The sequence below is a fragment of the Strix uralensis genome, chromosome 7 (assembly GCF_047716275.1).
Source record: "Strix uralensis isolate ZFMK-TIS-50842 chromosome 7, bStrUra1, whole genome shotgun sequence".
Lineage (NCBI taxonomy): Eukaryota > Metazoa > Chordata > Aves > Strigiformes > Strigidae > Strix > Strix uralensis.
Window position 1 is genome coordinate 16,863,700 of NC_133978.1, and position 19,262 is coordinate 16,882,961.

Consider the following 19,262-nt stretch of genomic DNA (forward strand, 5'->3'; position numbering starts at 1 on the left):
TTGATTCTTTCCTATGTTATAAAGTGATACATTAAGTGGTGTATGTGCTATTGGATATTATTTTTGTCCACACTATGCTGATTAAGAAATATTTTTTTTTGAAATATCAGGGGTTTTTTAATTATTCTAACTCCCGTGGGCTCTTAAAATACTTTTCTATTGAATGATCTCGTTCCGTATTAGCTAATATAAAGCAAATGATTTATTATTCTTTTCTGTCTGAACAGTTTAATCTCTTACTAGAAAAAAGAAAAATATGATAGTAACAGCAGTGGAACTGTTTGCCAGATTTTGTATTTCCAATATTAGAAAATAATTGGTTTCTGTTGGTTCTCTGAAGAATTATTGCCCAACTTTAGGTTGTCATTACTTCAGTTGTCATTTACTTAAGTAAAATTTTAAGTGCTAATATTACAGTCTTTTTCAGTAATAACAGATAATTGATGGCTTCCATATCATTCTTTGCACTAACTTCAGTGGGAGTTGGATTGAGTTCTTAATCACAAGGTGATGCAGAGGATCCCACAAAAAGTAACACAATGTGATACAATCATATATTCCTTCTTAATTAAAGCCACGCAGGTAACAGTTCAGAATTAATTAATTAAAAGAGCCTAAAAATTGTAGAAAACAATACTAACAAAGGGTTGTTAACAGCTGGATTTTATGAATACATATGTAACAAGAGGAGAGCATGTAGGCTAGATATGCACATTTTCTTTATAAACCTGATCCACAGTAATATCTGCTGACTTCATTAACCAGTGATAATTTTATAGTCACTGTTAAATTAATCACAGAGCTACCTGCAGTGTATCTTTACTGTTCTACTTGTTCCTGTGCTCTTCAATCCAAATATGTTAAGTACATATTTGTGGTTTTCTGAGCTGGTGCCTTTCAGTGTAACCAGAAAGGTAATGGAACAAAACTTCAGTTTCTCACTTCTTAGGCATACTTGCATTTCCTTGCGTCTTACTAAATGAAAAGATGGGGAATTAAGATAAAAATTAGAATAACATGGTTTACAAGTGCAAGCTGGTTCTGAATGAGATACATTTGTCATTTACCAATTATGTTTGTTGATGTTGGCTTCAGAAATATTTTATTCTACTTCATATCTTAAGTTCTGCATTACTATTTCTTCATAAAGGTGAAGGGGGACTTGATTATCATACCTTTTTAGCTTTCACTCATTATGAGAGTGAACAACGGTAGATCTGTGCTGATTCATTTTATGATTATAGTTTAGATTCGTATTCTGGAAAAATATTGAGGGGATTTACACAGTTTACAGTTTAGAGCAAGAATGATAAATATAAATAAAAATTTGGTGCCGTCTAGGTGACACCCTTTTATTATGAGCTAGTATTTCCCACCCTAGCTGAGAGAGGTCTAGGACAAGTGTTTTCAGGAGCAGAGGAAATTTTCAAACCATGCTTTCTGCCTAAAGGATGAGAAGATCTTACTCCCATCAGTCATAATTGAATATCTATATATGTGAATTATATATCTGATTGGTTACTTGCACAGGGAGTTTCCTTTTACGATTAGCTTCATCTGCCTTCATCACTTTGCACTCGGAGCTAAAGCAGCGCAAAGTGAATTCAGAAGTGCGTACAACTCTCAAAAGTGGTAATGTGAGGATGTTCTAGATTTCCTAATTCCCTCTTTAAATTTTCACCTCAGTGTTAGGGATAAATCCTAGTACCATTTTAAGTCAATGGCAGAATTTTCATTGACTTTTTGGTAATGTCTTCATTACATGTGGAATGGCATAAATACTCATTTACCTATGCACTTTTCCCCCCCAGACATTCTCCTAGATGCTGGTTTTCCAAAGCTTTTTGATGTACAACCAAATTCTGTTAACTCTACCATAGGAAATTTGAGATCAATAGTAATTATAAATCATCAGAACTCTATCCAAGCTAATATAAACGTACAAGTTAGTAGTAGCTGAGCTTCCTGCTTGCAGTTGGGTTTTTTTCTCCTTTTTGCCTGACTCCTAATAAAGCTAAACAAGAGTAAGCACACCTTGATAACAAGTTTTGACAGTATTAGATTGTTAATTATAAACAATTTATGATTTTATAAGTTTGCTTAAAAGCAGAATTTAAAAGTTTTCAAGACTAAATGTAGGCAGTATAGTCATAAATGCGATAAATACAAACTGATTTTCAAATAATGGGTATTTATTGTCTGTTTATCTGTTTAGGCAACTGTTTCTCATCAAGGTATCTTAAAATTAATTAAAATAGCCATGATTAGATATTTGGTTTTTACCTTTACTTTTATATATTTAATGATGTTTAAATTACTATTCAGTTATCAAAGAAACCTCTGAGTTTACAAAATGTGACTGAATTTAGTGGGTTTCTGACCAGCTACTAAGGTCTGCGCTTTAGTAGTTCCAGGTCAGAATATGAGTTAGCCATTCTTTCATCTCTAATTAGTATCTGGGAATATTATAATGAGTTATTAAGAACAAGAAGCACTTAATTAAGTTTTTGTGTCTGTGATGCAAGCCAAATACTTTAGCTTAAAAAATGGTCTTTCTTAGTTCATTTGTAGAGAGGGTTTGTTTCTTCTGTAGAAAAAATGCTAAAGGAACATGGAGAACATCAACCTGAAAATGTCCCAGCATAGCTTGCTGAATAGATAGCAAAAAATAGTTCAAAATGCAGACATTCAAACTCCTCATTTGAAATCTTTTTTAGAGATAATTTTGCCTTCCTTTTCCCCTGTATATTTTTTTGTCACATGAGTAAGCAAGAAGGAAAGCCTAACCAATAATTCTTCCCTCCTGCACCCCACGTTTAGTCCTCTTGTTAAATTTTCTCTTTGTCTATCCATATATTTGTTCTCATTCTTAGCAGAAAAACCTTTGAGCCTTGAAGATTTTTAAATAAAGGGTTTTTTTGCTTTTGCTTTGGTGTCAGTTGATTTCTTATCAAAGTGTTTGATTTGCAATTTTTTTCTTGTCGTTTGCAGAAGCCGAAAGCGGTATGCCCTCTTCGTTACCTTTCCTTCCAACCTCAATCCTACCTCCACTCCTTCTAACTTCAGGACTAATTCCTTGCCAAGAACACAGGAAGATAACATCTTTGTCTATCTTTCTCTGTATATACACACACATATATACATATATACATATTAATCTGTGTGTGTGTGTGTATATATATATCTGTGTGTATATTTATATATGAGCCCCCACTCTCAAAGAGGAGAGAGAATAGCGTTTTGTCTCTCCATTGGTTCTTGTGACTCACGCACTAACTTCTTTGCAGGAAGTACAAAATGAAACAGTATAAGTTTTTTAGGCTTTTTCTTTTCCCCTTGTGGAGTCATTGGTGTATCAGATTGTTGCATTTGAAAAGCAGACTTTACTGTTAACATCTCCTCTCTCTTTTTTCATTTGCACTGTATCGTGACGATGTATATTTCGTCTCTACCAGCCCTTGTGCTGCCATATTGTCTCCATATTCACACCTTCATTGATGTCCTTCTTTCCCTAGAGTCTTCCTTCAAAATGTGTCTTACAATACAGTAGTTCATGTACAGTAGTCTCACCTTCCATTAACAACAATCAAATACCTGATTCTTTACATTGCTGGTTCTGTTTTGAGCCCAGTAATTCATAGTACAGTACTCATTAAAGCTATTGTACTGTTCCAGTGAAAGTGCCATGGATAGTTTGTACTATATGTCACATTCATTTTAATGACATTTATTAAGCTCATTTATGAAGATATTACCAAATGTATTTGTTTCTCAGTTTTGGTTTTTCTTTGGGATGGCATGTTTTGCATTTTCTTCTGGCATACCATGCTGTGAGCCCCTCTCTAGTCTACATTCTATCTTGCTGCTGTTGGTTTGGATGCAGTAAATAAGGCATGCTCTTCCATATCCTCTCCTCTGCTCATCTCTCTTCCCCCTCCCAGCATTGTTTTTCTAATTGCGTATAGCAGTCTGTCTGTCAGTGGCACTCTTTGGAGATCCATTCTCATTGTCCAGACATTTCAGTTTCCTTCCTCATCATACTCTCCAAACTTTACTTCCCATGTCTGTTCTGTTGCCTGTGTTGTATGTGTAATATTTATTTAATTTTTAGTCTTATTCTCCTGTGGTTTCTGAGTAGATGTGTTAAAAGAGAGGTGGCTTCCTGTCAGTTTGGCATTATTGATATGATCCAACTGCAGAGAAGTTACTGCAACACTTAGCATCTTCAAGGATCTGCAGTTGTTGCACCTCTAATTCGCTTCTTGCTTTTAAGTATATATTACCTTGTGGTGAAGGCATGTTAACGCTGGCATGATGGGCAATATGGAGAAGTGTTGTACCAAGTGAAGTTGCTTGCTCCCAGAATAAAGTATATTGTGCTGCTTCATTGTACTGATAATCAATCACTTCTGGAACCAGAAGGAATAATTTAATTGTTTCAAAGTGTATTGAATTCACCAGCACCATTGAACTAGTTTGGACTATGCCCCAATAAAATCCCTCATGCACATCCTGTAGACCATGACGTAGTAGTTGCTGTTGTAAAGAAATTAATTCCTGGGAGCAACCTTTTGTATGCTTGTAGTAATTAAGCTTTAATATACTGTAGCATGTAATGTGCACTGTGTCTTTTGCCTTGTATTCTTTTTAGTGTCTTACTGGATTTTTCTGTGTAAAGCAATATGGATCTGAATTAATGTCAATGATAGAGCCCAGAAGAAAGAAGCAATACTTATGAATTACAGTCAGTGTGAAGCTGGTATGCACCCAACTCCCACTGTGGGATTTGTGCACCTACCCTCACACTCCACTTCAAAACATACCCTGAAACAAAAAATATTGTCTCAAACTAATTTTGTAATTCTAATTCTATAGTTGTGTGAATGACATGGTACATTTTAAAAGGTCATTATGCTAATAGTGGTGCATTTCATCTGGGCATGGCATGAAACAATCAAGAATAATAGCTGGTTTTATTTAAAAAATGTGGTAGCTATAGTCAGTAATACCACGTAGTCTTGTTTTACATAATGTATTAATAGTACATAAGCAATATTATATCTTCCTGATTACTAGATTATATTGGTACTGTTTCAGTCACATGGGGAATGGTACAGTACATCTACCACAAGGTTTAAAACAGAGTTGTTACAACTTGTGTCCTTTGTTTAGTCAAAATTTTGCCATTTGTGTTTTACTTAATTCAACAATTGATCTTTTCTTAGACAAGGATGATGGCAATTACAAGGGTAGCCATAAATCTGGGGAAAAAAAAAAAAAAAAAAGGCAGTGTTACTGAATCCTTGTTTCCTTGATGCAGGGATGAACTGTTCAATTGGTCACTGATCATGGCATTCATCTCACCTAACTTTATCAGTCAAAACATTAGATGTCTATTCTTTTAGATATTCAGACTTAGTCCATGATTGCAAGGGAAGAGGGAGACAGTTCTTGAAAGCAGCTTCCGTTCTAAAACAGATGAGATGAATCCCACCTTTAGTACTGTCTCAAATGTAGCCTTGAAAGAATAAACAAGAATAGTACATAACAGAGGCTGCTGACAAGGAAAATTCTTAAAAGAACTCTTCCGGTGTACGTCTCTACTGACTGACCTTATCTGTATCTTCCAGTTTTCAGTCTTCATATAGCACTGCTAAAATGTTACCATTGCCTATTTTCTGTGCTGTACTTACTGGGCATCTTCACATGCCATTGTGAGCTCAGTTTTAAGACCTTTACTGCACCTCTTCCATCTTAATAAGTTCCCTCATTTTTTCTCAGAGAAGACTGGCAGTTATACGAATCTGAGAGTCATCTACTGTATAGATGCTATGTCTACGTTAAGAGTTCAAAGTTACATCAGTTTACAAGTTCAGCAGTAATGGAAGCCTACTCAGTTTCAAGCTGTGCAAAGCAAATTGTTGATCCATGCCGCTTAGCAAGTGGCCTACCAATAAATACATACAGTTTAACGATGGTTCAGACTCTAAAGCTGATTGGTCGTTCTTTCCATGTGGTTGACATAGAAAATAACTGGATATTATAGAAAGCTACAGGAAATATTTTTCATCTCCTACTGATATTTTTATATACTGAAAATTTATTAGAAATAATGTTTTATATATTCTAGTAACTTGAAAAGATATCATACATCAAACTTTCTAATGTTTTTTCAACCCAAGAAACATAATTTGAGTCCAACATATATGATATTTGAAAGCAGGAGACAAATAAAAATCACCCAACAGCAGAAATGAGTGAAAAATTTAAATAGTTGGAGGGAATTAGTCCTGCCCCAAAGTGTCAGTTCACAAATTGTCCTACAGTTCAAACTTCCAACTATCAGGTTCTCCATCAAATATCTTTAAGTTCAGCAAAACATGGAAGACCTGCAATTAGTAATCAAAACCTTAGCTTACTTTTAATGCTTTAAGGGAAGACATAATATGGTATCTTTATCTAAGTCACAATATTGTGCAGTCACTCAACCATGCACTACCAAAAAGGTATTGAGCAATGCTTATGTTCTGGGGTATTTTCAGGTAAGTAAAAGTGGACGAACAGATATTTATATGTATCTGTATTTTACTGAAGGTAGCATGTATACTTAAAACATCAGAAAGATATAATCCAACAAGTGATTAAATTGATCAAAATTAACACAGTCAGTGTTACTAACAGATTCTCTACCAACATACAAAGAAATCATCATGTCCTATCTTAACTTTTCATTGAACAATCTATGTAAAGAGATCCATAAGCATTTTAAGCATTTATCTAGAATTTTTCTGACCACATTTGAATTTTTCTTTTTTCTTTTTGAATTGTGCATCTCAAATGTGCACTAATTCCCATTTGTGCTTCACCTGCTTATCTTCCAGTCGTTCTGGGAACTCAGTTTCAACTGTATAGATAACTGTTGTTCCTGATTCTTTCCTAAGCTTTAAGTGTTCAATATCAGGTTAGATGGGGCTTTGAGCAATCTGTTCTAGGGGAAAATATCCCTGACCCTGACAGTGGGGTTGGAACTAGATACCTTTAAAGGTCCCTTCCAACCCAAACCATTCTGTGATTCATTCTATGATTCCTGAGAGTACAACTGAATTCAAGGATGATTTCCACATTTGCAATGTGTGACATTTTCATTGCTCTTAAGATACGTGATTTTGCATCTAGTCAGCAAGTGAATCTTGTTTAGCAAATGGACTAAGTTTTTCTAGATGTCAGATAAGTGTAAAGCAGAGGTTTCCAAACTGCATATTCTGTTCCACGAGTGGCTTACAAATTGTTGTATATCATAGAGTAACGGAACTGGCTTCTCCTGAGTTCATGCTGGTGAAGTACATTACATTCCCGTTAAACACACTAAATCATATTTCATTTACACATATTCAGTTTACGTGGCTGCAGTTGCCATGTGTTGTAAAATGTTCATGTGTGAAGGAGCAAGCAAGTCAAAAGATAATCTTTTTTTTTGCAGTGACATGTGACCCCTGTCATGAAAAGCTTTGTCCTGAGGAATGTATTTCTGGAACTGGAATTGTTAAGGAAATTATGACTAAAAGTTTTTTGAGCTTGCTATTACTTGATTAGTTTCTGAGGTAACCTAAACTAGAAATGTTATAAAATTATAAAATTTGATCAAGATCTTAGAAGCTTTTAAAGTATTTGGCATTCCTTGCTTGATTTCATGAGCTGATTTAGGAGATAAAAAAGTAAAATTATATTTTATGATAAAAATGTATATTTGGAAAAATTGGGGGTGTCATTTTCAACAGAATTTTTTCCAATATTTAGCACAGAATGCATATGAATTAGCTATATATATTGCTATTAAACATAATGACTTTCTGTCCTTTTTTCCCTTTTCCTACATCTTCCTATATCTGGAAAACTCCCCAGCCTTGGAGATACATAAAAATGAGACATTAGCTGAAGTTTTCTCTCCTAAAACTCCAATTTACTTTGCCATGTACTTCTCAACTGTGGGAATATATATGCATATTTTTATGAGCTTCTTGAACAGATACATGCATCTCTAAATAACTGATGGATGCATTCTTCTTGGTATGCTCATAACCCTGTTTTATTTTTCTGTGTCCTCTTTGTTCCCTATATTCTATTCTTTTAATTCAAAACATTCCCCTGCTGGACATATTAGGGTGAGTGCTTATCAAAGCATAACTTTAGCTAATGACACTACAGGTCTCTTAAGAAATAATTCAATTGCTGCTTTAATAAGCAGCATATTTAATAAATCCACATAGACTCAGTAGAAATTGCTCATGATTTTGCTCTGTTTAAATATCAGTATGTATATAAACCCAAAGTTTTATGAGCCTTTGCTGTAATTCTTTGCGAATAGCAGTGATGGGGCAAATTAATTTTTATTCCCAACAGAAGATTTTGCTACCGGGGTCATACTGCATTAACTGCTATCACGTCTATATTTTGTGGCTATAAATTAATTGTATTTGTGAAAATAAGTATATGTGAATGAAGTATAAGATCTGACAAAAATAAAGTCTATACACCAACCCATCTGAATTGGTTTAATGTGTCTCAGAAAACCTTGAGATACAAAATAATGCTTACAATACATTACATCCTAAATGAAGCCAGTTACTTCTAATTTAAGATTATGTTCGCTGCCTCTTAAAAGAACTCTTCATTTGCTTATTACTTTGTCAAATTTTAGGTTCTCTGAGGGGTAGTGAACATTTACATATCTACTAGTTACCTCAGCTTGTGGAATTCAAATTGTTGAGCTTTTGGTAGCATTTTTTTAATGTTTGGGCCTGGTTTATCTATCTCCAAGAATGGGATGAGGGGAAAAAAAAAAAAAGGTGGGTCTATGTAAAGAAATGTGTTGATCTATTTTCACTGAAAAGCTGTAATACTTCCATGATTAAGGGCAAAGAATGAAATGGGCAAAAAAAGTGTTTTTCTGACAGAGCAGTACCCATTTGTACAAAAGAAGAATAACCAACCCCAACCATATTACAAGTCTTTGCATATTTTAGAAGGAACAGTATAGTAGAAATAAACGAGACTAACATCTGTAGAAGATTTTTGACTTTAACAGCTAAATTATCAGCATAATGGCAGATTAAGGACTAGCAGACAGGGAAGAAGAAAGGTGGAGACTGAAACACAGATGCAGTTATGGACATGATAGAAAGTTTTGACAGAAAGACTTTGGAAAGTTTTTTGCCATAATAAATAATAATAAAGAAATACCAGATATGAAATTTAGCTGTGCAACTTTAATTCATCCCATCTATCTGCGTGCATAATGTAGGTGTTATTTACACCATCACATTTCATTTTTTGCAATACTACTGAAGTGTGCTGTGGAGATGAACCTGCTCTGTGTGGTGATGACTTCCATTTTCTGTAGTTCTCCTCTCCTTTTTGTTGCAAAGCTTGAAACTGTGAATGAAGGAAGAGGAAGGATATCTGGGTAAATGCTTTCTTTGAGATTTAATTTCTGTTCCAGCCTCTGCCACAGAATGTCTGTGTGAGAGCGAGCTAATAATTTAAACCAAACCTTTTACAGATGACCTCTGATTAAGTGTTTATTATTTTGGGAACCAGAGGCTGGCATTTTGGAAACACTGAGCAACCTTACTTACAGCAAAAGTCCCTAGAAGGTGTATATGGAGCTAGGCAATGCTAAATACTAACAAAAAATGGCCTGTAGGCATCCCAAATTAATAGCTACTATATCTCATAGTGACTTAATCTTTCATCTGTAAAATGGGGTAATACTATATCTTCATTCTTGTAAAATAAATAATGTATTTGTGAATCTTTTGAATGCTATAATGATGAACACTTTGGAAAAACACATAAGAAAAATATGATGCTGATTTTAAAGAAAGATAAACTACATGAAGCCATGCCTGGAGTAGTGGCAGTAAACCACCACTGAATGAAGTTCCAGATTATGAGAAAAAAGTAGTTTGTGGCTATTAAATTAAGAATTGTATCATAACGTCTACATAACAGGGACTGAATAATGACTGCATGACCAACCTTTTCATTCTTAACTCATGAGCACTTTATTTTGCAGCCTGCATACTCTTTTCATAGGGCCCTGTGGGCATGTGTAATCACACAAAACAGTGTGCTCATTATAAAGATTTCAGGTATATTTTTTGTCACTCTAATTTATTACTAATGTATAGATAATAAATAGCATCTTGAATAAGAGATCTGCTGAGACCCATTTTCCCTCCTAACAATAAGATTTTTGGCCTTCAAATTTTAGTAACGTATGTCTGTTCAGAAATGTGCTTTATTTATGTTTGTATATATATTGCTTCCCAAAATCAATTTTTGCTAAATCCACAAGTGTTTAAATTACTGGTAGTCTTTATCTACTGTAAATTACATATGTGTGCCATTACTACATTTTACAAAGGCAGCTTTAAGAAAAGACAAAAAAGAGAGAAGTTATGACAAGCTTAATTAAGTTTTAGCAAGTCAAAAACTTAATTGTATTGCACATTAATAAAACTTACTGGATAATATATTTGCATCTGTCTCTATATTCCTATTTATCTTGGTGCTTTGCAAAGTACCTTACCTAAAATCTTCATTAAATCATAATGAAAATAACAAAGGTATTTTGTAGAGAGACATGGAGTACCTCACTTCTTGATAGCAGTTTATAATTTTCTTCACCAAATTTAGCTGAGGGTATTTTGTCAGTGTGGTTGGGTTATTTTTGTTCTTCCATGGCTGCATAGAAGTGTTTTAAAAATTTTCTATTCATTTTATGTTTTTTCAGCTGTCGTGACTGGTTGTCTTGTACCATTCCCCTTGAGTGTATGTGTGTATTTATTATTTTAAACAATAACATTATGTCCAGATAGGGGTCCCATTAATGTTCTGTTTCACTAGAAATTGGCAAAAATTTGCATCAAAGGGTTTAGCTTCATAAATGATATTTTGTATTGTTATTGAGTGGTGGTTGCTGGTTCTTCACTTTTCACTGTTTTGTTAAATTTTCACCACTTTGCCTGACAGAACAAGAAAGCTGAAATGCTCAGCTTCACACATCATGTTTCTGAGAGGCTTTGTTATTTTGTATAGTCTATATTTAATGCAAAACTAGAAGAAAACAGTTGTAAACGCTTAAATGATGTGAGTATAGGCAGAGGCATGTGACTGTCTCAAACTTAAGCTTTTGTAAAAAGCATGTGAAACTGTTATTTCATTGGAAATTTCAAGGAAGAATGGCTTAAAATTTCCTTGCAGCCTTTCCTAACTAGTGGGTCCCCTATAACAGAACCAAATAAAGGTATTTTGGAACATTTGGGTAAAAGTAATTTAAAATTATGGTTTTGTTGTTTTTGTTTTTGTTTCACTGAGCAGTATATTAATCAATCCTGGAAACCACGTCAAGATTCAAGAAGGTACTTTAGGATTCTTCATTGCAAGTGATGCCAAAGAAGTAAAAAGGTAATTAATATGTTTTTATCCTTAAATTTAAACATATAGTATTTAATTTCTGTTTTTTCTTTACATGTAAACACCTCACCTAATTTTCATTATTATCTGTTTAAAGATTCTCAGGGGGAATTGAGTTGGTACTCTAGTGAATCAACCATGTGTGAATGCCATTTTCTTAACTACAGTCCTAAATATCAAGGAAATGGAATAATTTTACAGCAGATGTGAAAAGAAATGAAGAAGCTTTTATTCTGAGTCCTACTAGAAAATGTAAAACATTTTGATCTGATTTTTCTATAATTAATTTGTCTTGGTGGAATTACTTTGAGTGAGGACAGGGATTACAGTTTTGTCAGAGTTTCAGGTTTAGAGTAGTTCTTATTTACATAGACTTTAGCAAATATTTGATGTAAGCAAGCTACTGTATTCATTCTGTAATTGCATTAGCGGAATAATATTTATGTTCTTGTCATTTTTCTTTACTGGATCTACATACTCCATGGCCTCGTAATAATAAATCAAACTACAACAGTGCAGTATATCCTACCCATTATAGACAAATTCACCGGTTCATTGTACTTGGCTGATTAGATTTGGGTTGAATGAAAAGGGGTTTTATGGTGTAGTGTTTAGGACCAAACATGTACTCTTGTTTGTTAGGATTATAATATGCTTGAAAGGAATAAAAGAGCAATTTGAGAAAATAATTCTTAAAAGGAATAATTATTCAATGTCTGTAAGATTTTAAAGAAAAAGAATATTTGCAGCTGAGTGCTTCCTCATAATTTGTATTTTTGTTGTAAGTCATGGTATCAAGAATCTGAGTTTTACTTGATGTTCTCCTTGAGTTAGATATTTTAACTAAATCCTATAGTTAGAATGATAAAATATTCAAATGATAACATTTATTAAGTCCTAAAATGTTTATGATGAAATGATAGTGAAAATAATATTTAAGCAATGCATGTTTGCCACGAATATTTAAAGAAAGTCAAAACGTCAAAACAGTGAAATCACTGAGAACTTGAATTCAAATTTCATTGAAAGAGCTAAGATAGTTTTAGGCTAGGTGAAGCATACAGAACAGCACAGCAGTGCTCCTGTCCTCTTATATTTCTAGCACCATCTTTAGAGTATTTACGTACAACACTGCCTCAGGTACGCTACCCTTCAGCATATAGGTCTTTTCCTCTCTGGTGCTTTTCTCCAGCTGAATATACAGAACTGTCTTCACATTCCTTTACTGAGGTGCTAGCTTTTTTTCATTTATAAGGCATTTTACACTCTGCTGTGAAGGTATTTCAGACTGTAACTAAAAATTACCTGGCATAGCATTTTTAACAGGAAGAAGTTGATGGTTCTTAATGTTTTTAGAGAAATTTTACTCATCATTCATCTAGCACGTTTTATCTAATAGCAAGCTGAAACAAAATTCCCAATTTTGTCTTGATTTTTGCAGAAGTTTAGAAACATGCTGCCTACCCTTACCACTTTTCTTAGCTGTTCTGTGCAAAGCAAATGATTATCAGATGTGTTTCAACTAACAAAGCCAATTATGTGAAAGTGTTGATATCACCCTTTTGAGCTATCAATCAGGGTCAGAAAAATGTTCTAAAATTGAGGTCTTTTGGGGGGATTTTTTAATAAAGTAAAACTAAACATGTATATACCTGAAATTCAGATTAAATTATTCTGGTTTTGTGTTCCATGCTAATGGAGAAATTTCATCTCCTTTAAGCTAAAGCTATTCATATTTATCAAATATATGTTTCACAATGAAATATAACATGCAATATTCAATTACTCTTCTTGCTAGAATTACTTTTGCATTTTTAAAACAATAGTTCCACATTAGAAACAGTTATACCTGGAAACAATCATGCCTAGGTAAATAGTTTAATGTAAAATTTTGAGTGTTTAAATATAATATGAACTGTATGATTTGCATCTTTATTATTCTTTATTCATTTACATGTTAGTACTAACGTCAGAAATCCATATGCTTCCAATCCACTGAATTCAACCCAATTATATAGAAAGACAATTTTATTACAGCGATCACTTCAGGTGTTTGATCTTGACTTTACCCATAGGACTGAAGGTACTCTTTGGGACAGTTGTCCTGCAGTGGCCTTCAGAAACAAGATCTCTAGAAATGTCCAATTCGTGTCATGAAGTTTTGTGAGGGAATATTTGTGATAGTGGATTCTTGTTCAATACAGGGGCTTACAGCTGGATTGAGGAGAAATTGTAAAAGTTGGAGGCAGTTTTCTCCTCCTTGCTTATGTCTTGACATCAACTCATGGTTTGAAAAATATTTTATTCTCATTTCCTTGGAGGCGGTTTGTTTTCTTTTTAGTGGGAGGTGAATAGTTTGAAAACCAGAAACTTTCTTCAGCATACAAATATATGAGTATACAAATGCTCAGAGAAGGCTTTTTAATTTTCATTTTGCTTCTTGGATATAGTAAGACAATTTCACAGTCTGAAAGAGTAATCTTCCTGTAAGTTTCTTAGAGAAATTAAGTCTGCTACATTTAGGATTTATCGAGCAGTAGCTTGCATGCTATCTTGATTTTAGAAATGTTAATAATATTCAGTGAGGTCTTACTGCAAATTTAAATTTGTATTCTCTGGTCCATATCTCATATGCTAGACCTGCTACCTTTCTCATGATGGGCCACTTAACTACCAGGGCCATTATTCAGAGGTGTAACAATAACTTAGATAAATTTGTAACTGTTTGAATTAGGGATCTAGTTCATATTTCTGAACATTTCCTTTAATATAGTTCTACCTGTGGTGGACACTGTCTAATTAATCTAAGAAGAACTGGTAGCGATCTTCCTAGCTGAACTGCCAAAGGCTGTGTTTATTCAGAGGCTGTGTATTAATATTGTTTATTTTTCTTTTTATATTTTGGACTGTAGATTGTTCTGTTCCAGTGACCTCCCTACTGTTGTAGCAATCCAACTATCCAGTACTGTCGGCAAAATCCATGGGTGGTTGCAAAGTGGCAGCTTTGGTTCTTACTGCCGATTTGTATTGAGAAGTATGCAATGAGAGAGGGTTGGGAAGATAGGCATGGACCTGACATATCCTGAATATGGATAAGTACAGGGAGATTTCAGCAGGTTAAAAAGTATGTTTAATTTGTTATGCCAGCAAGAATCCTGGTAAACTGTAACTGTCCAGCTAGAGGCCAGCTGTGTGATCCTCATGAAATGTGTCACAGCCTTACATGAGATGTTGACATGAAAGGCATGATTAAAGTCTCCTGTGGGCAGTCTGATGCATATTTATTAAATTGGAATTTTGTTTTAATCTTATAGAAAGTCAAATGTTTAATCCTTGTCACTTCCTTAAATCTCCTTGTGCTTCACCTAGTGGTGAGCCATTTGATACAAGAGTAAAAGTTCATAAGCAAAAAGTTAAATGGAAACTAAATGGTTCACCTTGTTAATTGCATATTTTTGTTTGAAATTTTGACTTTTGTCTGTTCAAAACCAAAATGGTTCTGCTTTATTCAGATACGAAGGAGAAAAAAAAAATCTGAATCAAGATTATTTCAGTTCTTTCATTTATATGTTCCTTTAGGAACTTATTTTGAGTGGATTTTCCTTTCTGTTTTTTTTTTTTTTTTTTTTTGTAAATAGCATATCTGATGTTACTGTCACATTGATCTCATTGCAATCTCTCATTGTATCCAAAATGAAGTTCTACTTGTGACCAGGCTGAAAAATTGTCTAGACAGTCTTTAAAAAAAAAATAAAATCTGGTATATCTGATAAGAAGAGAGAATTCATTTTATATATAGTTTCATGACAAAATTCATTGGATGCTCTTTTTTTCTAAGATGAAAGACAAATGAACTGATGCAGTGTCATAATTATAATCCTTTCTCCCAATTACTTTTCAAATAAAAGTGTATTAAAAGAAACACTAATTTGGAGTCTTATGTTTGAAATGAATGGTCTTGTAGCAAATATTTCCTACTTCAAATGTCTAAATCTTTTCAAAGACTAAAGAAAATTAGTGCTGGCATGTTTCATTAATTTGGCACTGCAACAAGAGGAAATGTGAGAGTAATTTAATTTATATGGATTAAGAAATGTGTCAATTTTTTCATTCTGTCTCTCTAGGGCATTTTTTTACTGCAAGGCCTGTCATGATGACATCACGGATCCCAAAAGGATAAAAAAATGTGGCTGCAAACGGCGTAAGTAATATTTCTATCACTCCCTCATCTCCTTTTCATGAACTGTTCAGCCTTGAAGACTATCAGTACATGTGTTTACATGTTTTACACAGTGATACAAAAAAGCCAAAAAATAAATGCACAGCAACATAGTAAGTGCCATTTGCATTTTGGAGGTTCTTATATTTTTATTACATTTCACACCACTCACACCTGTTTTTTCATTAAAAAGTCCATTAGGGTCCAAAGCTAACAAAACCTGAAGAATTAAATCAAGCTAGATCAAATTTCTGAGTTAAGAATGAGCTAACAGTGAAGTTCTGCTCTCATTCATAACATGCAGAAATCCAGTAATTTCAATAGTTTTCTGTAAATTAAAGAACTTTTGTCTATCTTGCTGAAGATGATTCTGTAAAAGAAGAAACTAAGGAATAATATTCCATCATATAACTATTGAAATAAATTAGTATTGAAATAAACAATCCATTTTACTGGAGGAAAGGATTATGTGGAAGAAACTAAATATTAATGCCTCTTACATATATCCTTTTAGAAGATTCCATAACTGTAATGCTAATATTTGGTTAAGTTCTTAGGTCTGCTCTTCAAATTATTTGGAATGAAGAAATAATTAAGTTTTGGAATTGAGATCAGACTTTGCATCTGTATTTTTATAAATATATAAAAATTAGCATTTTATCTATATATAACTTGAAGGGACTTTTTGCAGGAACTATCACAACCACATTTTGGCCAAAGATGTGTTTGACCCATGCGTATTTGTAATACTGATGTCAAAAGGTTTTAGGGATCCATTTCTCAATGGATATCTGAATATTTATGTGCATTCCATGGTATTCTGCCATGAAAAAGTTCATTCAGTTCAAAAATACTGATTAGGTAAATCGAAAGATCTCAGAAGAGTTCTATCATGTCTATTTTACCATTACTTTTAAAAGGGAAAAACTCTTCTTTATAGATCCAGTCATAGTGTTATCAGTGCACTGTCTTAGAGGATGGAAGAAAGCCTCAAGTGTGGACATTCTCTGCCTTTAAGGGGTGCCTGAAATTGATGAATTAAAAAATAGATTAATTAAAAAGAGAAAAAACATGTCACTGGAGTTTTTAGAGAAACTCCTCTGCCCCCAGAAAACAGGAGTGTGGAACAAAGTAGTATAATTGAGAGAAAGCAGCTGAAACACTGACAGAAAATGGTATTTATCTCCCAGTAGCCACAAGGAGAGCAAAGCACATGGAAAGCATGCCTGATGTGGAAGGAATGTATGCATTGCCTAACATATTGGAAAAAAATTGTTCAAGAACAGTTTATCCATGTGAGAATGTGACCTTTGAACTGCTGCCAAAGCCAATGAGGCTGCTGAGTAAGTTCTGGTAAAGCCAGTTACAGATGCCTGGGGGTGCCTGTAACTCTCAAACCCAATCTTTTTTCCATATTACCCAACAGTTAAAGAGAAATGTGTTACCTGTTTAATTTTATCTGATTCTGTCAAAAAAGACCTATTTTATTTGTATTTTCTTCTCTACTCCTCCTTCACATAGTGTATGCTTTTCACACGTGCTGATAAAAAAAAAAAAAATCCCAAAGATCTGTCATTTTAATGTGAGATCTACACTCTTCATTGAAATCTGTTAGAAGATAGGAATTCACAGTCTAAAGGTCAAGAGCTCTTTATTACACATTAATAGGAATCAATGTAACATCCTCAGTACTAGGAAACCAGGGAGGAAACAAGTATCCTGTGACCTAGCCAACACAAGGGATGTATTACCATCAGTAGGGCCATGGAGACATGAGAGTGACAACTTCTGGGTGTAGCACTAGCAAATGTTCCAAATGACATGGTCCTACATATCAGTCCTATAAAAGGGTGTTGGACAGATGAAGAAACAAAATGATGGCATTAGTGAGGATGATGCCATAAGGAGGTGGCTGTCAGAGCTGCTGCAGTGAGCACGGAATACTAAGACGGGAATCCTCTGAGTCAGGTGAAAAAGAAAAAAAAAATGGTCAGTGAGAATAAACTCTTAAATTTTGCTTTCATTGTTTTCCCTCTCCCTCTCCCCCCATCTGCTCTCTCACCTCTCCTTTCCTACATACACACACATATAGTCACAGATACCATGATAGCTGGCAGCTCTCAGTACAGCTGAGAACAGCTTCCACTGAAGAGCATGCTCACAACTATTAGGAATAATAACTGCTTTGCTTTTAAAGTTCTGTCAATCAGCAAAAAAACTGAAATGAAAAATTTCAACAGTAATTAGTGATTTTTGGTCTCTCAAATTTTGATGACAATGTTGAGATCCCTTTTATGGGACCTGATTTTTGGTTTTAAAGGTAAGTCTTTAGTGCAGTCTATTATTCACATAAAATGTCTTAGCTTTAGCTTTCAAATCACTAATCACTTTTGAAAAATCTTAACTATGTTATCCATCTGTAAGCTACACAAATCTTTGGTCTTAAAAATGCAGTTTAACTAAAACAAAACATAAATTAAGGAAACTCTTTCCCTATTGAATTAGGAAACTCTCAACTGATCTGTCAACAGCTAATATGTCATTTTGAGTTTCAAAGACACTGCAAGTAGTCTCACATATGTATATGTAGTCCTATATGATAAATATGTATTTTAATTAGCAAGTAACATAGCAATTAGAGGCAGCTGAATGCAGAAAATGTGTAAGATGAAATTAAAGGTTGTATGTAAAAATATTGACACATTCAGGTGAATTATATGTGAAAGAATATCTTTACATGGAAAACTTAAATATGATGGCATTAATTAATACAGCTTCTTGTGACACTTGAAAACCACATTTTTTAATAATGCATCTGAGGTTGCACATCAATTTAGATACTGTCTGAACATTAGCTTGTGGTATTGTTGGGGTCTAAACCTGAGTCTGACCTACATAGCCATTTGTCCAAATCTGTTAGGCCTAATATTAATAATTCAGGACAGATCAGTATGTTTCCACAAGGCTAGGAATAATTAAAGTAACCTCGCTTTCCTTTTGCAGTTTCTTTGCCATCCCTTTCTCTTTACCCATCCCACTCCCTGAATAACATATGAATGCTGATGTCACATTGGCCAGAGAAATGCTTGTGTGGAAATTTTATTCACAGATTGTTAATATTTTTTTTAATGTTTCAATCTCTTTCCTGTTCTATTTAACTGTAGTTTTTGCAGCAAGGGGCCAAATACATGTATATATTTATATAAAATGCAGCCACATTGGGATGAAATCTCAAAACTGGATGACCTACTCTTCCTGTTTCTTTCATTTTGTGCAACAGCTATGGTCTAATTCTCTATATATTTTTTCCAGTGACAGTGCTTGCTGTGAATGGTGGGGGTTGAACCCCAGAGGGGACATATCATGTGTACATTGATGTGTTTGAAGGAATTTCTTGTAATCTATGACAATTGACAAACTTTTGATTTATTTTTCCTCTTGCTGCCTTGGAACACGGCCCCTACTATATTTTAACTGCACACTGATAGTGATCTATTGTGAGTAAAAATGGGTTCCCTGTAGCCCAGAGTGCGGTCCAACCTGTCTTTCTCTAGCAGAGAGTATT

At 34.0% G+C, this 19,262-nt stretch overlaps 1 protein-coding gene across 19 annotated transcripts in view; it reads left to right on the plus strand.

Annotated features, from left to right (window-relative positions):
* KCNMA1 (potassium calcium-activated channel subfamily M alpha 1) overlaps positions 1 to 19,262 on the plus strand; it is a 514,017-nt gene that overhangs the window by 388,512 nt on the left and 106,243 nt on the right. For 10 of the 19 annotated variants that reach the window (XM_074874565.1, XM_074874566.1, XM_074874550.1 and 7 more), the window contains exons 17-18: positions 11,383 to 11,469; positions 15,603 to 15,679. In XM_074874565.1, the coding sequence (XP_074730666.1) occupies positions 11,383 to 11,469; positions 15,603 to 15,679 (164 nt within the window). Of the gene's footprint in view, positions 1 to 2,991; positions 3,004 to 11,382; positions 11,470 to 15,602; positions 15,680 to 16,887; positions 17,041 to 19,185; positions 19,195 to 19,262 lie in introns of all 19 variants that reach the window. The other 9 variants (XM_074874549.1, XM_074874557.1, XM_074874558.1 and 6 more) reach the window with 3 other exon arrangements.